The sequence below is a fragment of the Rattus norvegicus genome, chromosome 15 (assembly GCF_021556685.1).
Source record: "Rattus norvegicus strain SHRSP/BbbUtx chromosome 15, alternate assembly SHRSP_T2T, whole genome shotgun sequence".
Classification (NCBI taxonomy): domain Eukaryota; kingdom Metazoa; phylum Chordata; class Mammalia; order Rodentia; family Muridae; genus Rattus; species Rattus norvegicus.
The window spans coordinates 35,375,991-35,400,797 of NC_141548.1; the positions used below are offsets into that span (position 1 = coordinate 35,375,991).

At 45.0% G+C, this 24,807-nt stretch overlaps 1 protein-coding gene across 15 annotated transcripts in view; it reads left to right on the forward strand.

Annotated features, from left to right (window-relative positions):
* The window catches only part of Ift88 (intraflagellar transport 88), a 94,901-nt gene that overhangs the window by 68,229 nt on the left and 1,865 nt on the right, over positions 1–24,807 (forward strand). For 4 of the 15 annotated variants that reach the window (XM_087585685.1, XM_087585684.1, XM_087585683.1 and 1 more), the window contains 4 exon segments: positions 2,475–2,581; positions 13,271–13,337; positions 23,476–23,586; positions 23,838–24,480. In XM_087585685.1, coding sequence (XP_087441811.1) covers positions 2,475–2,581; positions 13,271–13,337; positions 23,476–23,586; positions 23,838–23,959 — 407 coding nt within the window. In that variant the 3' untranslated portion in view covers positions 23,960–24,480. 15 annotated transcript variants of the gene reach the window in all.

A 24,807-nucleotide genomic window follows, 5' to 3' on the forward strand; every position in this document is an offset into this window, starting at 1 on the left:
ACTGCTAATGTGTGCATTAACAATCGCTGATAATAAACCAGTGTTACTCTATTGACTAGTAGTCTAAAGGAAGGGTTGAAGTTGTTATAGGAACCAGAAGAGGATAGGAAGAAGTAGTTGCCCCCTCTGTCTCAGAAACAAGAAGTGAAAGGACAACAGGGTGACACAAACGAAGTGTGATTGGCAAGAGTGCCCACAAGAAAGGCCCATCTGGAAACTAAAGATGTGAGAGAATTAAAGTCAAGTGGTTGGAAAACTGGGAGGTGTTGGCAGAGAAAACAAAAGATACAGCCTATAAGAATTTAATAAAGAAGCCAAGAGAGGGCTGAAGAGATAGATGGCTCAAAGGGTAAAGGCATGAGTCTGATACCTCAGTTTAACACCCCTACTACACACACACACACACACACACACACACACACACACACACACACACACACACACACACAATTAAAACAATAATAATTTTAAAGTTACACACACATGTTCAGTTGAGACCCCTCCCAAAAAAAAAAAAAAAAAGGCAATCAGGAGAGACAAATCTAATTGAAGGATGTTTGTTGCCATTGAGTAAACCTGAACAATGGAACAAAAGCGGAAATCACAGATACAATAGAAGAAAACATTCCAGAACAGAAAAGAACTCATCTACAAAGAAAGCCAGGCACAGGTGGCTGTCAGCAGTGCCGAACACCAAGTACCAATGGCAGTGGGACAGTCTACCCCTGCATGTGAACGCTACAGAACCATACTCTTAGAAACTTAGGACCTAGCAAATACACTCATCTCGCTTCTTGGAGATGCAAAGGGCTGGCTTAAAACTTAATTTGGAAGTTCACTAGAATACTGACTCAAACTTTAGAGCTCAAATGGGATTTTTTCTATGTTCAATAAAATAAATAGGGATAGAAATTAAGTTAGCATCTAGCTAACAGTTATAAAGTATAATTTTGATGGCAGTTGTGGTAAAGAAAGAAATATGCTGCATACCTCCTTATTCTAAGGCTGTCAAGAAGTGTGGTTTAAGCCTGGCAGGATGGTAGGTGCTGCAGCCCAGCAGTACTGAAGGAAGCTAGACAAACAGCTTGGGCATCACACTGAGAACAGGCAGAGAATACAAACCTGTATAATGGTGGACAAAACCATGACAGTGCCAGCACCTCCTGGTGAGCAGTACTCCACTCCTGTGGAAAGGGATGCAGTGACTCAGACACTGATGTTGCCCCTGGAAGCTGGCACAGGCTCCTGGAGGCTGGAATTGAGTTCCTACCAGGAGCCTGAGTGGTTGGAAATTTGGATTCATGGAATCTTCTGCTTTGTAACTCATCCCAAGGAATAGGCATATTTGGAACTACTTTTTCCAATTAAATAAATACAACTTCAGCATATCATTGATATCTTTCAGGTATTAGAAACTGTTTTAGAGATGAGAACTATAACTTGGTAGAATACATGCCCAGCAACCACGGAGCCCTGAGTTGGTCTCCAGCATTGCTGAAGCTGGGCATGGTGTCGCTTGCCTGGGAGGGGAGACAGAAGGCTTAGAAGTCATGGGCTAGCCCAGCTACATAATGAATTGTAGGCCACTCCGGGGTGCAGGAGACCACTTGTCTCTAACTAAGTAAGTCATTTGTGTAAGCACAACTGCACATGTTGTGTGAAATGTATGTAAGTGATTACTGTTTCATGCAGCAAAGTGATGAACACACATAGAAATTCCAGGAGTGGAAGTGTGGGGTGGATGGGAAGAGCGCACAGGCAGAGGCAACGTGTGCAGATATTCTAGTTCCTCCCCTTGCCATCAGCTCAAAGGTGCACACAGCCACTCTCTCTTGTAATTCTTATACATATCTGATATTGGCCTTCAAGCCTGACTATAAAGTATATGTTTCTTTAATGTGAATAATATTGATTAAAAAGAATGAATTTAGCAACAGTAAATAGAACATTTACTGGTGGCATCATCATCTCCATCTTTTCCTGTACAGCCTACATTTTGTAGCCAAGTCTCGGGAATCTTTCCGTGTATGTATGTATGTATGTATGTATGTATGTATGTATGTATGTATGTATGTGTCATTGACCCATTATCAGATGTTTCAGCTGAGTTCTCAACCAATGATTTCCTTGTACCTTGTTCTTCCCATGGTCTGACACCTACAAGGAAGTCAGTTCTCCCAGGTCTAGAGATTGCAAGATGTAGTTATGGGTTTGGGGTGGGGTAGGGGCTAAGAGAAGTTCTCAATGTGTAGCCCTGGCTGTTCTGGCAGTCACTCTATAGACCAGGCAGCCTCGAACTCACAGAGATCTGCTTGTGTCTGGTGGGATGAAAGGGGTATACCTGGCCATAATTCTAAGAGAAAATGAAATGTTGGAGTGTCAAACCTCTGCCGGAAGGCCAGGATTGCTGGCTCATAGGATTGAAACTGCTCCGTGCAGCTTTCCTTCTTAATTTCCTTTTTTTTAAAATTTAGGTTTGCGTTTCTTGGTTCGTCTCTGCACAGATATTGGATTAAAAGAAGTTCAAGAATATGCCACAAAACTCAAGAGGTTGGAAAAAATGAAAGAAATGCGGGAACAGGTATCTCTTATGGGCCGAAAACTACTGTCTCTTAATTTTCAAAGTATCAGCCTGCTGTAGCTGAAGTGCACAGGGCTGGGAGCTTGGATCAGAAGGCAGAGTTGGAATTTTTTTAATTGTAACAGTGAAACTTGCTGGAAAATGAATGGATCTGGAAATATAATATTAAGTAAGGCAACTCAAATTCAGAAAGACAGAACCCACATATTCTCTTTCACAAGTGCATCCCAGCCTCTGTGTGTGTGTGTGTGTGTGTGTGTGTGTGTGTGTGTGTGTGTGTGTGTGTGTGTATTTGTAAATCATAAAACCTAGAGAGGAGACGACCAAGAGAGGGTAAAAATGGGTGCTTATGCCCATGGGGGTGGACATAAGGACACGTGACACGTGAAAGAGATGGGTTGGGGGCACAAGGGGAGGACAGAGGAGTGCGTGAGAGATTTGGGGGAAGGAGAAACACGTTCTGCTTAAAGGGCTCTAATGGTATCTATATTGCGTATGCCATTTTTGAAAACAAGAAGGTGTCTTAGAAGCCAGTAGAAAATCTGAGAATGATTTGTACATTCAGTCACGAGCAAACGTTTGCATTTAAAGCACTGCATGTTTACTATTTAAATGACAGTCATTTCCCCTAGCAAGTAAAGCAATGATCAACTGAAAAGCAGTATTTAAAGCAGAGGTGAGGAGCTGGAACTGTACCTTAAGGTAGAGTTCTTTCCTAGCACACAGGTCCTGGGTTCAGTTCTTGTCTGGCAAGGGAAGAAGGGGCAGAATTTCCCCTTCTGCTCTGTTACAGTAGAAAGATCACTGAGTTACAGCCTAGGTTTGAAGTCTGGTCTCTGTAGGGCAGGTTCTCAGGGCAGGGTCCTAGTGGAGAACTAATAGATAAATTGCTGCCGTTTTCAGGAGGATGGAGTAACTTGGAAGTTAATTTGGAAATTTGATTTTTATTGGTGAGAAGTGTGTCCCATGAAAACCTGCCCCTTGCTGTGCATCAGCACTGGTTCTTGGGGGTCTGTGTGGAGCACAGTGCAGCAAGCACCATGAGGCATGGTGCAGGGTCACAGCCAGCAGATCTTCTCAGTCCACTTCTGCAGCAGATGAAATGGCATGGCTTCTACTTCCCCAGAGTCCTCGCTCCTCATTGGAGCTAGAACATTTAGGTTGTATGTTTTTAATATTCATACTTCATCACATTCTTAAAGCTAATATTGCTATATTAAAATAAAACCCTTTGTTTGGTTGGTTGTTCAAGACAAGGTCTCATTATGTAGTCCTGGAACTCACTATGCAGGCTGGCCTTGACCTCAGAGGTTCTCTTGCCGCAGCCTTCCTAGTGCTGGGATTAAAAGCTCATGCCACTATGCCCAGCTCGAAGTATATTTCTAAGTGAGGAACAATGAAGTGGCAAATGACTTGTTTCAAAAACGCAATTATCCTGGCTTTAGAAAAGGTCCGATTCCACACATGCTTGCAGAATGTGGCTGGCTGTCTGCTTCTAAGGTATGACTGATCTCTTGTAAAAATAGTATAAGCAAACTCGTTTTGTTTTAAAAGTCTTTAAAATATCAAGCTGGTATTTATTTGCTAAGCTAGGCTACACTATTAAAACCTACTATACTGGCTAATCTCTGCTCTGTACCAAATGCTAATGAAATTACACACTGTGACACATAAACCATTGTAAGAAAAAGTTGAAATGATTATGACTGTGATTGTGTATTTAATAAGAATCCAAAAAGTATGTACTTAAACAAAGCACGTTTTGGGATTGAATTCATTATATGAGACCCTAATATAGTACCGTGGGTGCATGTACAGACGGAGTCTCTGTGCTGAACAAGCGCTCAGTTCCAAGTCCTTACAATCTACAGTGAGCCCAAGTTTCCACGGATACAGTCACTTCTGCAGCCTCTGGCCCTGGTGCCTGGTTTCCTAGACTTCTAGGAGGAAGAGTTCCTTCCCAGCCCTCAGAAGGAGTCTCTTAGCTTCTTAGCGTTTCCTTACAGAGAGTTCATAAGCAGCTTTTATTTTTGAGACAGGGTCTTACTATGTAGCCCATCCTAGGGTTATGTAGAACTTTGTGCAGCTCCTGTGAGCCTCGGCCTGCTGGAGCTCCAGGTGTGTGGCACTACTCCAGGGCCTCAGTGGCTTTAATGCAAGCCTGAGCTTTAGGGAGCATTGACTACAAAGGCTTCCTGGGCATTCAGCACTAACTTACTCCCGTCTTCACGTGGGCCTGGGTGGAGTCAGTGTAGGTGCCCTGCTGTTCATGCATGGTCTCTATGAGAGTCCTTTTGCCCTGCTCCTCCGTCTCCCTTGGTGCTTGTCTCATCTCTTGCCCTCTGCCTCATTACAGCCTCTCTACAGTAGCAGGACTGTTTCTAAAATCTGGCCGACATCTTTGGACTAATACCCACAAGAACTTTACTAAATGTAAATGAATTGAGATGAGTTTTCCTCCTCCAGTTACTACACAGCCTTTTAGTTCCCCTGCATCAACACACTTATGTATTTATTAAGTATTTTTTCCTTATTTCCTGTGTAGACCTGGGCTATTTCATACATCTGTACTTTGAAAAAATAAAACTTTGTTTTATGGTGAAACGAATGGTTTCTTGTGAGAAGGTATCCTGGAGGGATTAGACCAGTATTTGGCAAGCCTTGGCATTGGAAGGATACAGTTGATCATATAAACTGTATATCAGGGAATATTTAAACATCACAAGAACAACCTATTTGTATAGGACCCTAAGAGATTAGAGAAATCTTTTTAACCAATAAATGATTTTTAAAAATCTGCAGTTAGTTTTTTCTTTTTTTCTTTTTTTTGTTTTGTTTTGTTTTTGTTTTTTGTTTTTTGTTTTTTGAGACAGGCTTTCTCTGTGTAACCCTGGCTGTCCTGGAACTCACTTTATAGATCCCTAGCCTTGAACTCAGAGATCTGCCTGCCTCTGTCTCCTGAGTGCCGGGATTAAAGGCGCGTACCACAACACCCAGCTTGTAGTTAATTCTTATCCTGAATAGCTCACTCAGTATCTCCCATGCCTGTCTCACTTATCACAATATTAGCAGTTCTGTGCCTGTGGGGCCTCCTCAGACACTTTCTCACTGGCCTCATTGTAACCTGTGACACCTATTGTCACTTAGACATCATCTGTCATTACAGTTTCTCCTTAGCATTCCATACACCAGTCTCTTTATACGAAAAGTCTTAGTCCTGTCTGCGAAGTATCAAAGACCTCTAATCCCTCTCCAGTTTCTCTGAAACCTATTTGGCTCCCACAGACTCTGTGCCCCTGGCTCCTGTTCTTTCCCTCCCTCTGCCCAGGACTCTGTTGGCATAAGAACATTGTTTCTCGGTTCTTCAGTATTTCTCCTCACACCAAGCATGGAGGAAGCATCTTCTGGATGTTCTCCCACTTAAGTTTGGCTTATCAACATGGAATGGAGGGGAGCAGAGTAAGAGAGAGGTCACAGGAATAAGAAGGCGGCTGGGACAGGAAGGACTGACCAGTGTGACCGCCTGCTTCTTGAATGATTTCAGTGTGTTGTTCTTAGATTGTGAGCTGTGGGGCAGGGCTCTGTCTCCTGGCTTATGTAAGGAAAGTCTTGGTGTGATGAAAGGAGTCTTTGATTGCTTCCTGCAGGAGAAGTTGACCAGAGATACTCTTCACAATAGTCATGCGATTGAAATCAAGACCACTTTCCTCTCACCTAGATTTTACCTGGAACCACTGGAAAATACAGACCTGACCATATCCTCAGAAAGGAAAGGAGGAAGGCGGGACCATCCATTTTCCTTCTGCTAACACAGCGGGGGGTTGGCATCAGGAAGGAGAGCCAAAGCACAGAGCTTAGGTGACCAACTCTTGAGTGATCCTAGCAGCCTTCTCCATGTTTCTAGTAGCAGCTTTCCCTTGGTTAGCTTTAGTACATTGACCAGGCTAGACATTAGCTGTAACCATGGGGACTGGGCCTGTAGCTCAGAGCTGAGGTGCTGCTAAGTATGTGGGGAGGTAGGCACTTGGCTAAGCATTCAACCCATGTTAGCTAATTCAACTGTTGCAATGATCCTGTGATGCTAGAGACATTCATGATTGACATTTCTTATGGATGGGAAGCATAGACCCACAGTAGCTACAGAGCCTTTTCTAGGTCCTGTGCTCTGGCCTGCTCTTTTCCTCTTCTTCCTCTTCCTCTTCTCCCTCCTCCTCCTCCTCTTCTACTACTACCCCCACCCGGACTAAATGAGATTGGCTTTTTTTCTTTTTTCAAAATAAGAGTGCTATCTCTTTTTCATATTATTCAAAAAATAAAATATTCTTTTAAAAATTCAGAGCTGGACCTGGGAGCTAATCCTAGCTACTCAGAAGGCTAAGGCAAGAGGATGGCAAATTTGTGGCCAACCTGAGCAATTCAACAAGACTGTCTTAAATAATTAAAAAGGACTAGGGGTACAGCTCAGTGTTGAGCGCTTACCTGGTACGGAAGTAACTCTACGTTCAAGCCCAGGACCATGGGTGGGGCGCGGATTCAGACACACTACTTTTATAAGTAATTTCGATTTACTGAGACAGGAGCTCACAGAGTTTCCCAAGGTGATCTCAAACCCACAGTCCTGCCTCTGCTTCCAAGTGCTGACACTGCAGCCATGGGCCACTGTGACCTACTCTGAATAACTTTTTAGTCAAAAGTGTGCAAAGGAAAGGGTGAGAATTGTTCATACCACTTGCAGAGCTCACTGAACATGTTATGCTATCAGGTATTTCACAAGTGCACATAAACATGCATAATACACATATTCATTTTTTCATTTTTGGTTTCTCAAGACAGGGTTTCTCTGTGTAGCCCTAGCTATTCTGGAACTCACTCTGTAGACCAGGCTGACCTCAAACTCGAGATCTGCCTGCCTCTGCCTCTGCCTCCTCAGTGCAGGCATTAAAAGTGTGTGTGTGTGTGTGTGTGTGTGTGTGTGTGTGTGTGTGTGTGTGTGTGTGTATTCATTCTTAAAGAGAGTGACCTTTACAAAATTACGACCTTCCAACTTTTAAGTTAGCCAAGTAACTTAGCCAGATAACACAGGCAGCTGGCAGTGCTAGGCGGCTGTCGAGGCTTTCAGTTTTACTCTTTATCCCACTATATGGCTGCCTCTCACTTAAGCACCAAGGAACTAAGAGCCTCATTGTCATGGCACCAATGACTCCTTCCATATCTATACCCTCACCCCCTGCCTGAAATCAGTGTGACTCACTGTGAATTTTATTAGCAAACCTGTATCTCCCATGTGGTAAGAGCATCACAATGCTTTTTAACAAGCTGCTGCCGTATTTCTGAAATGGACCTGGCCCTTGGCTGGGTCTGAGGTGGACCGGGGAGCTGCGGAGCCGGCAGACGCCATGGCCAGGCCGCCACTGTGGAGTTACAGAGCTTAGCCGCAGATTCTCATCTGCATCGACTCTGTGGTCTTTCATTTTCCTCACCCCTACTTTTAATGATGGTTCTTAAAAGCATTAGCCTCCCTCCAGCCCAGCACCCACAGAGGTAGTGGAAAAGGGATATGGGAGAAGTGAACCTGCTTAGAAATGGTTTTCTGAAACAAATCCCATCTGCGTTTTCAGGAAATTAGCAGTTCAGTTCTCGGGTCAGCAGCAGTAGCTCGATCCATTTGCAAACACTTCATGGTTATACCAGCAGTCTAGTTCAGAAGCATCAGGATAGCAGCCACAGTTGCACAACCTAGCAGGAACCACCAGGCCTCAGCCGATCCTGCGTGAGTCAACAGTGGAGAGCAGGAGAAGTTCTCAGCTGTGCCTCTCTCTGTGAAGCGAAGATCAGAGGACTTGAGAGACCAAGAAGCATCGCAAAGCTACCTCCACAAGCAAGCCCCTCTTGCTCAAACAGTTCGTTGAGTCCTATTTTCTCTCCAAACATCATGTTTCCTCCACAGGTTTTGCCTCAGCATGAGTCTGTGTTGGCTGACATCATTCTGCCAATTGGCCAGAGTCTGAAGAAGCGGCAAGAAGCCACCAGTACCCCACCAGAAGTCTTGTCTGTTTCTATGGAGTCAAGACAAACGGAGCTCAACAGTGCAGTGTAAGGCAGACCAGTGCATGTGTGTCTTTAGCAAAGAATCCTCCACCACAAGTCCCTTCACGTGCTTGCTTTAGCAAAACATCTCTTCGCCTGTGTCGACCTCAGCAAAACACCATCCGATACAACTGACTTTCTAAAGATCCCTTAAGTTTCCACTTCAACTCTTCCCCCATAAATAATACTTTTGTACCTATTTCACTTTCATAGTTTAATGCACTTTCTCCAGAAGGCCAAGTGGGTGATGGGCCGGAAGGGAGGCTAAAGCATGTAAGAACCACCATTAAAAGTAGGGGTGAGGAAAATGAAGGACCGCAGAGTCAATGCAGATGAGAATCTGCAGCTAAGCTCCATGACTCCACAGCGGTGGCCTGACCACGGCGTCTCTTTAAGCCTCTAACTCCACAAGTTTTAGCTCTGCCGCATCATTACTTTAATAAACTACCCGCTCAACCTCTCTTTTCCCACCTCAGAGATGCCTGGGCTCCTCCCTTCGCCTGCTGGCTATCACTTTAGTGTATTCGCTGTGATAGGGAGGGGTTGTCTTCCTCCACCCAGCCTAACAGGAGCTGTCTGGTCCCTCTGGAGCCTGGTCCCTCCTGAGCTCTTCCTCTCACTCCCCTCCCAGCCAGCCCTGGAATCCCTGCAGGCACACCAGAGTCGGATCTGTGGCCTGGTGGGATTGCTGTTGGCATGGCTGTGTCCCTGGGGGCTTTCTTCTGCAACTGCTGAGGAAGAATGTATTCGCCTGAAGTTCTGTTGGTCAGACCCTTATCAAGAACGCAGTGTCAGACATGAAGAGCTGACTAAAGCATCACAGTTCCTTTTCTTTGAACCTCAGCGTCACCTTGGTGATCTGTATACAAAACCCTTGTCATAGCCATTAACAGTGGTTGGCCCATAAGATTCCTTCTGGTGGGATTTGTTGATTTTTAAAATATGTGTGTGTGTGTGTGTGTGTGTAGGGAAAGAGAAAGAATGAGAGCTGCAAGGAGATACAGAAAGAATGTGAGTGTGCATGTGTTACTGTGTGTGAAGGCCAGAGGACATCTTTAAAGAGTTGGCTCTTTGCTTCCACTGCGTGTTTAGGGGTAAAACTCTGATCATGCTTGCACAGCAAATGCTTTTATCCACTGAGCCATCTGGCCAGTATCTGTTGGATTTGAGTGCACATGGATGTTGATCTGGAAGTAAGGATGTTAGAGAAAACCTTGAGCCAGCAGAGACAAGGGGGAAGCCATCAGGGCCATACATGCATCTCTGAATAGAAGAGCTAGAGGGAAAACGGCAAGTCTGGCAGGTGAGGGAGGAAGCCATATGCGTAATGGGATGCTCCACCTCTAGAAACTGCAGCAGGCGGGTGGAGAGGGCAGAGAACAGTTTGTAGACTATACCGTTGGTGCCCCGCAGTGTCCATCTGTGTGGTTGGCCTCCAGGAAGGAGGTGAATCACAGAAGTCACAGAGGCTTAGGTTTCTCATGGTGTGTGAGCCAAAAAGTCAGACAAGAGCTGACCAAGGTGGGCCAGGACAGAGAGGAGAGACTTATGGTTGTTAGGAACGTAGGGATCAAACAAGGGACTGGAAGGCTGTGGATGGGGACAGGGGCAGCATGGTGGAAAATAGTTTGGTGATTGTTGAAACTTGTTTCTTCCTAAGTGTCCTGTTCCAAGTGTCCTCAGCAGGACGCAAGAGCCATCTTCACATTTGATGGTGGCTCTGATAGGGTGGCTCTGAGATTGGGTATTGTATACCTACAGCATTGCTCTCTCTGTGTAGGCTTGCTTAGGCTACCTGGCCTCTTTAGTTCTATTCCTAGATTCCTCAAGGCTTTTATCATGAAGGAATGTCAAATAATGTCAAAGGCCTTTTCTGCATCTACTGAGGCAATCATAGAATTCAGAAATACTTAGTCTGGGGCTGGAGAGATGGCTCAGTGGCTATGAGCACCCGACTACTCTTCCAGAGGTCCTGAGTTCAATTCCCAGCAACCACATGGTGGCTCACAACCATCTGTAAAGAGATCCGATGCCCTCTTCTGGTGTATCTGAAGACAGCTACAGTGTACTTATATGTAATAAATGAATAAATCTTTATAAAAAAAAAAAAGAAATACTTAGTCTGCTTCTGTGCTGTATGGCATCTGTTGACCTGGTCTACATCTTGGCAATGATGCCATCTTGGTTACAATGTATCATCTTTTTAATGTGTTCTTAAATTCAGTTTGCAGGTATTTTATTGAGAATGTTTATGCCTATGTTTATCAGTGAAATTGTTTCATAGTGTCCTTAATTTTTTGTTCTGTCCTTAGCCAGTTTTAGTATTAGGCTAATGTTAGATTAGTAGAATGACTTTGATATAGTGTTGTCTTTCTCCTCCTGTTTTATAGAACAATTTGAGGAACATGGTGTTAGCTTTTCTTTGATTGTATGGTAGAATTTACAATGACTCCATCCAATCCTGGATATTGTTGTTAGACTCTATTGCACCTTCAGTGTCATTGATATTTATAGATAACATTAAATTACTTCTATCTTCATAATTTAATCTTGGTGAGTTGTATGTGTCTAGAAATTTATCTATTTCTTCTAAATTTTCCAGTCCTTTGGAAGTTTTCAATATAGTCTGTAATAATCCTCTGGATTTCACTGGAATCTGTAGTACCCTCACTTTTTTCATCTTTAATGTCATTAGTGTGAGCCTTTTTTCTCTTTATTTGGTTAAATTGACTAGCTATTTTCAACCTCTTTGTGTTTTGTTTTAGTCCAAGGACACGGTCTTTGTTCCATGTAATCCTGTGTATCCTTCTCTTAGTCTCCATTTCACCAACTCTGCTCTGACCCTATCTGTTGCCGCCTATTGTTTTAGGATCAACTTAGCCTTGTTTTTCTAAGACCTTGAGATACATCACTAGGTTATTTATTTCAGCTCTCTTTAGGTAAAAGAAAGTGTTATTGTGTGTGAGAGAGATTGGGGGTCGCATGTTTGGAACAATGCATAACTTTGTAAAATTGATTCTCTTTTCCTGCCTTTAAAGTGCGATCTGGGCATCTAGTTCAGGTCACATGACTTTCAGGGCAAGTGTCTTTACCCACTGAGCTACCCCACTGGCCCTCTAACGGTTAATGTGTGCAGTCATCACCATAACTTTCCTCCTAGAGCTCCTGGCTATATTTCAAAGGTTCTGATGAGTACTGATGTCATTCAATTCTAAGAATTTGTGAATTTCTCTCCATTTCTTCAACAACCCACCGGTCCCTCACAGGGTAGCGTTCAGTCTCCAGCTCTTGGTGTGGTTTCCTCCTGCTGTTGACTTCTGGTTTTATCCAGTGGTAACTGAAAAGACATAAAGGATTAACTTTTACTTGTGTGCTGCTGTTAGGACTTGCCTTGTACCCTATAATGTAACCTCTGTTAGAGGAGAGCCCGTGGACTGCTGAGGAATGTATATCCCATATCCATTGGATGGAATAGTCTATGGAGTTATTAATTTATAGTTTAATCTGTTTCCTGATTGTTAGCGTGGCGATCTATCTAAGAGAAGAATGATATTATTATTGTCAGGACTATCTGACCTTTTGCTGTTTGTTTTTATGAAACACTTAATGCTTATATATTACAATTATTGCATTTTGTTAATGAATTGTTGGGTTGAATGCAAATACATTATATGCATATATGAATATTAAATAATGTATTTAATTAAAAATAACTCTAAAAAATTTGATACTTAAGTGAAACACAAAGAACCTTATGTTATGGAAAAAATTTTTAAAGAAAATCACAGCTTCCCATGCAAGCCAGAGGAACCAGCACCCATGTAAAAGGCACATCTGTGATCCCAACACAGAAGGGCAGGGACAAGAGGGTCCCTAGAGCTTCCCAGCCAGCTAGCGTACCCAAATCCCTACTTCCAGGTTTAGAGACCTTGTTTCAAAAATTAAGGTAAAGGGGCAACTAAAGAGACATTTAGCATTGACTTTTGGCTTCCATGCACATGTGTGGGCCAGTGTGCATGCACACATGTACACACACATACATCACACATACACACACACACACACACACACACACACACACACTCTCTCTCTCTCTCTCTCTCTCTCTCTCTCTCTCTCTCTCTCTCTCGCACATAATGCCATCATCACAGATTGGAGATGTTGGCCAAACCTTAGGTATATGTCCACTTTTTTTCCTCAAACCATTATTATGTTTGAATCCTGATGCTTCTCTCTTTTTTTTTTTTCCCCCCCTCGGGGCTGGGGACCGAACTCAGGGCCTTGCGCTTCCTAGGCAAGTGCTCTACCACTGAGCTAAATCCCCAACCCCTGTCCTGATCCTTCTCATCAAGAAAATGCTGTTTGGTTTTTGTGCAATGGTGGTTGTTATTGAGTGGAATGCCATGTGTGTACTCTGTAAGTTCCGGGTAGTCATACTTTCAAAAGGATTCTGTCCTTTTTCGTGTTGAATCATCTCATGGGTGATGATGTGGTCTTGAGGGTCATGTGGTAATATTAGTTTTAAATTTACTGTCTTTGGTTGTGTGTTCTGAAGGGGTGTCACTTACTCTCCTCTACTTGTCTTCTTATTCCTTGCTGTAGCGCATAAAATCAGGCAGAGACAGCGGCGGGGGCTCTCGCAGCAAACGAGAGGGGAGCGCTGGCAGTGGTGAGTGTCTCTGTGCACTGAGCACTGAATATGACGAGTTCCTAGAAACACTGAAATCATTGAGAAGTGTGTTTTATGTTGTATGTTCTTTGTCTGTTCATTTGTATACACAGTAACACCTCACTTACTCTGACTTGGCAAGGGATTGTTCTGATAGGGGTACACACACTTACCATATTTGAGCTCTTTAGCTTCTGCTCATTGATTATCAAGTTCAGGTTGGGGACTGGCATAGATGGGCATATGAATGAGGTTTTACTGTGTTATGGTTTTAAAATTCCCATGTAAAGAACTTAGCATGAGATGTCATGTGGTCTCAGGGATGCTGCCAGCCTGGACCTTCAGTCTGGCCTCGGTGGCAGTGCAGTCTAACGAGAAGATGTGGTCAAATCCTTTCTTGATCGCGACAGCACACTTGGGCTTATGAGCCAACCATAAATACTTTACATGATTTTCAAGGTCTTGACATTTTAAATCCCTCAACTTTGGCTCCTTGTGACATCATTTTTTAGTAAAGCATTATAGTGAATTTTCTATTCCATTTCTCGGCTTCTGTGAGGTTGTAGTAGTGACAGTAGAAATGTTCTAAAGATGCTGACAGAAAAGACCATAAATGCTAAATTAAGATCTCTGATTTTTCCCTACATCCTCTCATTCCCACACCCAACTGTCCTGCACATGCCCTGCTCTGGCTAATTAACCATCAGTGTACCTTGTAGCTCACTTGTATGACAGTGACAGAGGGAGAGGAGTAGGGTGTGGTCAACTACTCAAGACAAGACAATTGACATCTAGGTAGAAAGCACAGGGTTCAAAGCTACTGCCAGGGCTGTATGGGTAGGGAATACACATGGGTTTTCTGATTTTTTTTCCTGTGGATAGAAATGCAGTTGAGACAAAGATCCTATTATGAATTCAAAACTCTGCTTTGCTAAGTAAGTTTGCACAATTGTAGTTATCAGTGACATGTAGCTCTAGCCAGACAGCTTGGTTCCTTGAGGGCCAACCTCCTCCAAGTAAGCCTCTATCCCCTGGCTGGTTTCTCCTTAGTGCACAGGAGCCGTGACACACAGTGTGAGAAGTGAGAAGAGCAGTGTTGAGCCTAGGTCGAAGGAGCGTCACAGGCAGTGTGCTGTGTCCCGGAGCAGTTGTCCCTTGTCAGCGTCCCATAGCCTGGCTGCACACTGCTGTCTTCTTGCTGACCCGAGCTCCCAGATACCTCCCCAGCTCCTGCTCTGTAGACTCCACTTGACCTTCAGGAAGCTGAGCTGCATCTTGAGTCTGCATGAGCTAGGCCACCACTCCTTCATCAGCTGGAGGCAGCTGGAACATCCGCAGGCTCTGACCAGAGGTTCTGAGCTAAGCAGGTTGTGAAGCAGGAGTTAGTGTGAAGTATTAGCCACCACCTCCAGTGTTAATGCAGGGTCACATGTGGATAGCACACTGAGAAGAATAAAGCCGGAACATAAACATGCCATGTGGTGACCTGAGACATGACCTTCACACTTACAGACTTTGACTGTAAGTGAGAGACTAAGGATCTATTTCAAAAAATTGTATTAGTCAAGTATTGTACAGCAAGAATCTGTACATGAATTAAAAGAAACTCCTGACCCAGGCCAAGTGCCACCCACCTGTGATCTCGGCCCTGGGCGACTGAGGCAGACAGAAGATCTGGAGTTCTGGGCCAACGTGGGCCACACCCCAAGACCCTATCATCCCTCCCCTTCCCCAGAAGAAAGAAACTCTAGAAGGTTCCCCGACCAAACTGATAATGCATGATTATAAACAGGAAGACAGGGACTGGAGAGATGGCTCAGAGGTTAAGAGCTCCGACTGCTCTTCCAGAGGGCCTGAGTTCAATTCCCAGCAACCACATGGTGGCTCACAACCATCTGTAATGGGATCTGATGCCCTCTTCTGGTTTGTCTGAAGACAGCTACAGTGCACTCACATACGTAAAATAAATAAAAAATCTTAAAAAAAAAAAAAAAAAAAAAAACAGAAGACATGTGACCTGCACTCTTCTAATGAGTGTCCCTTTGATAGCTCATCTTTGGGATAGTCACTGCAGTAAATTCTAGGACTAGACTGGGTGAAAGCACTCCGAAGGCTGAGGCAGGAGGATCACCACAAGTCTGAAGTCAGCCTATGCTAAACAGTGAGTTACCAGATCCACCTGGCCTACAAAGTGAGACTCTCAAAATAACTGAACCAGACTTAAAGAAAGGAGAAAAAAGTTCTCCCAGCAGCCTCCTCAGACTCTGAGGACACATCTCTGTAAAGCGCGAGTTTTCAGGATAAAGACGAGCCTGTTCCCAAAGCTCAGGGCTGCCTGTTCCTTTGTAGCCGGGTGAGCTCCCTCTGGAAGCCTGCCTTGGAGACCCCAGGCCTGGGAAGGATGTGCTGCAGGAGGGAGTCTAGGAAGTCTGCCCGGGGCTCTCGCAGTGTACAGGAAGTACCGGAAGGCTGCTCAGCCCACCCCCACCTGGTGGCCCTTCCCACCTCCTAACTCCTCACAGTGGAGTGAGAGAAGGAAGCCTCTGTCAGGGATGCTGCCAGAGCCCCACCTCCCCACTGCTTCCCTGCCAACTTTAATCCAGTTTGCTTTCTCCCATCCAGTCCATTTCAGGCCAAAACAAATACTTACACACAAGTGAGCTTTATGCTCACAGAACGCTGCTCTGAGGAGAAACTCAACCCTGGTGGCACTTTCCGAGCAAGGCCTCATGTCGCTCGGTTTGCTTGGCACCAGTTTAAAGGGCAGCCTGGGGCCTTCCCTGGGTGCTGCCGTCTCTCCTAACTTTGACCTTTTTGTTCCGCATTTTCTAACGCCTCAAGCGTGTCAATCCTGACGTCTTCACTTTATCCTGTTGTCAGGTGTGAAGGCTTCTGTCAGCACCTACCCTGAAATCAGTATAAACAAGCTATGACCGCCATCTTCCGTCCTGCCTTGAGAATCCACCACCCCACCCCACCCCTGTCTTCAGGTACTCTTCATTTCCATTCCCCTTTAGGGGTTGCTGGAGGGCTAGAGCCCCTCTCCTCACCATGATGGTTAACCTTGATTCTGACAGTTTTCCAACATGGAATACTAAACCCCCACACATCCGCAGATCAGATGGGGAAGAAAGGCTTTCAACAGGGATCCACATAAAGCCTTCCTGCCTTAAGCAAGTGCCATGTCATGCGTTAAAAACAGATGCAAGAGGGAGTTGGGGATTTGGCTCAGTGGCCCTGGGTTCGATCCCCAGCTCCGGAAAAAAAACAAAAAAACAAAAACAAAAACAAAAAAAAAAAACAAATGCAAGAACCAGGTGTGGTGGCACAGGCACTCAGGAGACAGAGACAAGAGGATGTCTGTGAGTTCCGGGATAGTCAGGGATATGTAGAGAGACCCTGTCTGAAGAACAAAGAAGAACTGCAGCGCCCCAGCTTTGAAAGGCTCCACTACAGGAGTGCAAGGGACTGGCATGTGGCAGGATTGCTGGTTTGGGGAGCATAGCTGTCTCTGCAGGGTTCATATCTTGAGAGCTCTGGGTTTGTTGTTTGGGGTTTGTGTTTCAAACCAGAATAGACTCACCTCTTCCCACAGTCGCTCTGGACTCGTAGCTCTGGACTCAGAATCCTCTAGAAGGCTTATTAAAAGATTGCCAAAGCCCACGCCTAGCATTTCACTACCAGCCCTGCTGTCCCTGCTGTGGCAACCCAGCCCATGCAGAAGACCCATGGCTCCGCCTTGAGTTGATGCCAAACTTGAGTGTTATATGGTTACAGGAAAGGTAATCCTGCTGTTACCATGGCAGGTTCCCAGTATACGCCAGTAGAGTCTTCCCCTCAGGTCTCACCCTGCCATTGTCACTACAAGGATGTCACCTCAAGATGCCTCTTTCCAGGGCTCCTCAGTTATCCCCACCGACCTACTGTGGTAGGTGTTTGAGACACTCACTATGGTGGCCAAGGCTGACTTTCAAACTTGTGGCCAAACTGCTTCAGCCTCCCGTGGACTGAGGCCACAGACATGGGAGGATTTTTTGAACTTTATGTTTACAGAATTAACTAAAATGAAATAAACATAAATAATTTTAACTACTTGAACTAAAATTCCACTGCTCTTTTACAAGCTGAGTTTAGGAGTCAACGTTTAGTGACATATTTGATAGACATACAAAAAAAGATTAAACCAAGCCACAATGAATGTCAGCATCTAAAGCCAGCCACACGTTCTACATCTAAAACTCTTCATAATCCCGTTTCTGTTCTCCGTGGATAAACTGAGGCAGAGGATAACCCTGTCTCACCTGGTGTGCTGGTTCCGTTTCAGAGGCCAGGAAACCACCTACACACCTCTGCTTCTCATGTGTGCCTATTCCCACGGCACAAGGGTGCCTGCTGGTGCAAGATGCATTATCCTATCGCCATTTTGTGGGTTAATTTGAGTGCTGTGTTATTAAGGGTTCGTTTTAAATTGTGCTTTTTTTGTTTGTTTTGTGTAATTTTTAGTTGCTTGCTGTGTTTTTCGTGTGATTTTGAGTGTCTTGGATGTGAATTCCCCCGTGAAAATGTGTCTTTTATGTTCCAAGTGATTTTATAATAAAAAGAAAGCACTAGGGCTCAGTGAACAGAAATTCACTTTTCAGTCAACTTTTTGAGGAACATTTGATTTGGAGATTATAGTTCTAAAAACGGGCAATTTTTTTTTTGTTGTTCTGTTTTGTTTTTTTAACTAGAATAGCTCTCAATATTTTTTCTGAAATTTTATGGCATTGTAGAGTGAAAAGACCACACTTGTGTGCCCCAGGAGTAGAGAGAGCCCCAGATTGTAGCCTGGAGTGGTCACTACCATCATACCAAGGAGTGTGACACTGACACCTGAGCTGCCTGCAGGGAGGGAGGAGGCCGCTCTTGTGGAGAATCAAGCCCTGAGGCCAGGCTGGGGACTGTCCTGCCAACCTCACCGTGAGCAGCCCTTCACTCCAAGCTGATGGGGCTGGACACTCTAGTGTCTGACCACTTTGCAGCATGTGGCCTTAGTGATAAGCATTGGAGGACAGAGGGACCCACCATGCTCGAGTCCCTCAGTGTCAGAATCTAGACCTGTTCCCGTTCGTACCCACCGTTAGCTGCCCTGCAGGGCGTTCCATTTGGTTTAGTGATTCTGTAGGCCAAGCCTATATGGATAACCTAGGCTTAAAGCATAAAGCATCTATACACATCTACCAGCAAGGGGGCATCAGACTAAATTATTAGACATAAGGGTTTGAAGGCCATGTTACTGAAAAGTTCCAACATTTTTTGCCTTTCCCCAACCATGAAAACCTATGTAGCCCTTTCTTAGCGTGTTATATATGCGAAAGACTCAGGCCTGTAGTATATCAAACCCTGCTCAGGCCAAGCGTTCTGTGACAGTAGGGACACGTGGTACCAAGGAATTCCTTTGTTATCAAAGTGCTAGTTTACAGTGGCCTTAGCAAGTACACGTCCTGAGCTGTGAGAGTCTGTGTCCATGACCCTCTCCTGAATCTTCAGTAGCCTTATACCTCAGCTGCCTCCAGAAACATCTCCCTTAACAACTTTGTGGTTTTGTGGTCCACTTCTGTGTCTTTGCTAGAGCATATGCTGTTCCTCTGGCCCTTGGCTTGTCCTGAGTTTAAGATCACTATGCTTAGTTCCCCATCCCTGAACTCACTCGGTCTATGAACTCCTTTGTCAAACCATATGGTAAGTTAGCCTGAGCAAGTCACTGAGTGCTTTGTCATGGCTCCCTGTCAGTAACACGATACTGAAAATAGGATCCACCTTCATAGAGTTGCCAAGAGGAAGAAGTGAGCTTACATAGACTAGGCTGGCCTTGAACTCAGAGATCTACCTGCCTCTGTCTCCTCTGTGCTAGGATTAAAGGCTGTGCCACCATTGCGCTACAACAGAAAAACTTACTTTACCAGTTATTCCCTTGGTTTTCCTTCCTGTCTTCCTATCTTTGTTTTCCGTCTTGCAGAGTCAGGGGTGGTGGCACAGGCCTTAGTCCCAGCACTCAGGAGGCAGAGGCAGGCCGATCTCTTGAGTTGGAGGCCACCCTTGTCTACAGAGCAAGTTCAAGGTCGGTCAGGGCTACACAGAGAGCCCCAGTGGACCTCTCTACCAACAATCAGTATGAATCAGGTTCCTAAGCACAGCAGGTACTCAGTGAATGCCACTGTCCTTCTGCCGTTCCCTCCTAGATCTGATTTCTATGTCAGGTATTTAAAGTTCAAAATGATATTAAAACTCTACTAACCCAGTGTTTCTTCTGCTCACCTCTTCACCCAGTCCCTGCATAGGCGCCCTCGCCCCTTGTGAGTGGTGCAAGTGACTGCAGCTGCCAGGTCAGCGTTCCCAATGTCTCCCCTGTCAGCTGACTCTGCTTAGGCTGTAGGTCAACAGGGAAGGAGTGAGGTTGAGGGTCAGCGTGTGTCTGTGTAAGTGTCATTTGCATTGGTATTCCAGATACAGACAATCCCCACACTCCAAGACTGCATCTTCTCCATTATTTTATATCAATGTCATCGTGGGAATGGAAGACCAAAAATAATTTTTAAAATTTCCGATGAATTAGAGTTATAGCTTACAAAGGGGGTCCCTGAAGAACAAATTCAAAAGCATGATAGCCACTGTATTCATGACATATTCTGAGGAATGGGCACTTCTATCTTCTTAGAAAGGCTTTGCTTTAGGAAGTACTGTCTTTCAAAAGTTAGTGGATACTTGACATTTGAAGGGCTTCTTAGCTTAAGAGGAAGGCAAGGCTGAAGACCCATGGGGTATCTAATGTTCAGCAGCCCCTGATAACTTAGAAGGGCCAGTGTAGCCCTGATGAGAGCCATTTCAGTCCAGTCAGAGGCAGTAACCACAGGGAGGGAAGACAGACATTGTCCTTGTGTGCATGGAAGTAGAATGTGCAACCTCAGTGGACACCAACAGCCAGCTAACTTATAAAATTAGCACTGTCTTTAAAAAATCCCAAGGTAGCAACCTCCGATAAGATGGACAGGAGTTTTGTTTTGATTTGTGTCCGAATTTGGGTGGGTTTGGTTTTGTTTGTTTTCTTGAGATGGTGTCTCCCAGTGTACATTCCTGCCTGTCCTGGAACTTGCTATGTAGCCCATCCGAGGCTCGGATTTTCAGCAAACCCTCCAGCCTCTGCCTCACCAGCACTGGAATTATAGATATACACCACTGTGCCCTCAAGATGGGAAATTGTCATAAACCAAATGTCCTGCTGGGATCTCACGGGCTCTATCCACTGAGGATGCTGGACCATGCTCACCAAGACCAGAGAATGGCTCAGCAGCTAACTGCACAGGACCTGGAGTCAACTCCTAGCACTCACACAGCAGTGCATAACTGTTTGTAACTCCAGCTCCCAGAGCTCTAACTCCCTCTTCCGGTCTCTCTGTAGGCACCAGGCATGCAGGTGGTGCACAAATGTGCATGCAGGCAAAACACCCGTACACATAAAATAATAAAATCAATGGCTATGTCCTTAAAAAATAATCAGAGCTGAAGAGATCATAGGTCAGCCTGTAAAGTACCTTCCATGCAAGCACAGGAGGACCCAGATTAGAGCCCTAGAACCCACATAAAGAGCTGTGTGTAATGTACCTGCTTGTGACCTCAGTGCTGGGAGGTGGAGACAGAAGGGTCTCTGCAGCTTTGCCAGTAGCCAGCCTATTTTCATCAGTGACTACCAGGCTAACGAAAGACTTGTTTCCAAAAAACAAGGTCTAAGGCACCCGATGAACAATGACATCTGAGATCATCCTCTGCCTCCATACATGTGCACGTGTCTCCGTGCATAAATACACGTGCGCAAACACACACACACACACACACACATACACACACACCACACATACACACACACACCATATACACATATACCACATACACACTACACACCACACATACACACACCATACACACATATACCACATAGACACACACACCACACACACACATACACACACCACACATACACACACACATACACACACCATATACACATATACCACATACACACTACACACCACACACACACACCATATACACATATACCACATACATACCACACACCACACACACACACACACACACATACCACATACACACACACATACACACACACCACACATATACACACACCACACACATACACACACCACACACATACACCACACACACACTCACACACACACATACACACACCACACACACACACACACATACACCACACACACCATACACACACCACGCACACACACACATACACACACCACACACACACATATACCACATACACACAACACACACACACACACACAGGAGTGGGGAACCCAGATTCAAACAAAGAACACATATTAGCATACTAATTGAGCTGCTTTTGGCAGCTACTGCAGGCCCTGCTACCTGCGCAGGACAGGATCTTTACCAGGCTTCCTAGCTATCTTTGTATGGAGGATTTGCCTTCAGAGCCCTAAGATTTGGACGCTCGAACATAACAGCTTACAGAGGTGCTGCCAGAGTGCAGTCATAATGTAAGCTAGGAAATGTCCAGAGATCCATAAAGTGAGAAAAATGCAAAGAATGTTATTGGATGTTTAAAGTGTTTTAAGGGTATGACTTGATGGAAATATTTAAGACAAAGCCGCCCGCAGGCTGTCAGGTGCGTGGAGTAAGTGCTGTGTCCTCTCCTCCTGTGCTGAGTGCTTTGGGGTCTAACACTCAGCACAGTGCAGACGTCGAGGAGCCCTCAGGTGTTCCTGTTGTCATTACCTATGCCAGTGTAAGCCATACTCAGTCTGGGCAGGTCGCTGCTTTTGGATCTGATTTTAAACCCTCACTCTTATTCTACCCATCCAGAAAATTAACAAAAGTTCATTACACGATTTTTATGTTCTCTTTAGTTTTTGGTTTTTTTTTTTTTTCTGCCTCGAGTTTATCAAGCACTGCAAATAATTTTCACTCTTAACACTGATAGTTATCAGTGGGCAGGGTCTAGGCTAAGTGTTTCCAGGTTCTTGGCCTCTTAAGAATGAAGTAAAAGCCCATGTGGATTGCAGGGTAGCAACAGAACAACTGAGCTGCACACTGTCAGGCTAACGGCTGCTCCCCGCTGAGGGTGCTCGGGCTCCAGCTGCTCTGTCAGGCCCCGTCCTGGAGTCCAGTTGAAGGGGAGCTTGGTTAGTATGGGCAAACCTTAGCTGGCTCTCTCTCTAGACCGGCGGGTTCCAGTTACATAAGCCCTTGTTTACTGTGCATGTCCCTTCCCACGATGCATCTGATTTTATCATATGTATGCCCCAATTGTGCACAGGCATAGAAGGATCTTTAAAAGTTCACTTTGAGGACATAGCCTGCCTAATTGCCATGTACCCAGAATCAGTCTAAGGTGGATTGGCCCCTTGCCTGTAGTTCCCATATGGCATTCTAGGATATGTTCAGTAGAAACCAAGGACTATCACGGATCGCTCAGGAGAGTAACTTACCATTCTTGTTTAAAGCAGGTCTGTACACAGCTCTATGCAGCTCGGGTCCTAGGTTGTGGGCAGGTTGTGAGGAGCATTGTTGAGAGACAGATGTGAGCATAGCCGAGTTATTCTCTGTGCTCCCCTGCCCCTTTAGGAAGCATATTCTTTGTCAAGAAGCAAAGACTGCCTCTCTCAGGGACTGAGTTCATTTTTATTTGAAGAAACCATATGGTGGAAGTGTGTCTAGTTAGCTTTAACCTTATCTAGTTCGGTGAATAGACCTTATATTTAAAAGATGACTTTGTCGTGGAGGCTGGAGAGATGGTTCAGGGGTGAAAACAGTTGCTGCTCTTGTAGAGGACCCACATTCAACTCCCAGCACCCACATGTGCTTCACTCCCATGTAAGTCCAGTTCCAGGGGATCAGATACTTTCCGCTGACCTTCACAGGCATCAGGTGTTCATACAGTGCACATGCATACATATAAGCAAATCATGCATATGTATACAGTAAATCTTAAAAAATGTTCTTAGGAATCACTGTCACAAGACAAAGAAGAGTACATATGTAAAAATGTGGTGTTGTGGTTCCTTAGCATGTTAAACAAATGCATTTTTATTTTTGTTTTCAGATAGTGGCCAGAACAGTAGTGCCAGTAGTAAAAGTGAACGACTGAGTGCCAAGCTCAGAGCTTTGCCTGGGACAGACGAACCTTATGAAAGTAGCGGGAACAAAGAAATAGGCAAGTGCTGGTCCCCGCCCAGCTCTCCCACCCCAGCCCCAGCTCCTCCAGCACAGCTGGTCTGAGGAAGACCAGGAGGTGGCAAGTGTGTCCTGGGGAACTGCTGAGAATGTGACTTGTGCAGACTGAGGTCACAGCCTTGGAAGAGCATTTCTGTTCACTCTGAGTCATTGGGTTTGCACTGTCTACATCACTCCTGAGTTTCTTGTTTTCTCTATTGCTCTAACTGTGTGATCTCTTTTGAAACCTAGATGCCTCCTATGTGGATCCACTGGGCCCTCAGATAGAAAGACCAAAAACTGCAGCCAGAAAGAGAATCGACGAGGACGATTTTGCTGATGAAGAGTTAGGAGATGACTTGCTCCCAGAATAATATAAACTCTTGTGTGTGTGTGTGTGTGTGTGTGTGTGTGTGTGTGTGTGTGTGTGTGTGTGTGTGTGTGTATTTATGGAAGCCAGAAGCCAGCCTCAGGTGTTTCTCAGGCACCATCTATCATCTTTTTAAACTTGTGACAAGGTTCCTCTGGCCCGGAACTTGCCATATAAGCAAGACTGGCTGGCTAGCAACCCCACGGATCCGCCCGTCTCTGCTTCCTTGCTGGGAGATTCATAAGCACATGGTACTAAATCCAGCTTTCTTCAAACGGACTCTCGGGCTTGAGCTCAGGCCCTCCAGCTTGCAAGGCAAGCAATTTCCAATTGTGTTCTCTCTGGCCAAAGAAGTCATTTACCAAAGGGAAGAAATTGCCTTATAAGGTAATGCTCATGGTAAACCTGGGACCAATTGTCCAAACTTTAATTCTGTACACTGTTGAAACTTTAAATGAGTGTATTTTGTTCTTGAGGATGGATTTGTGCTGTCAGTTTTAAGATGGAATAAACCTGTGAAACAACTCCTTAGACTAATGACCTCCTGACTGACCCCGGTGAACCGGTGGTGACTAAGTGAGCGTACTGTACTTCATGAAAGTATTAGATAAATGTGCTCTTTATTCAAGCCACACTGCCTAGAGTTTAGAAGGCTTCTCTGGAGTCTTTGGGATTTTGTCTCATTATGAAGATGGTTCTGTTTTGAAGGTAGCACAAGTAAACAATTAGAGCAAACAGAAACCCGAAACCTCGCTCCTTTTCATGGCTCCCACTGGTGAGCATAGCAGTGTCCCAAAACTGGGAGCCCATTCCTTGCTTTGGGTCTGAGGCTGGGGCAGGGTGGCTTCTGTT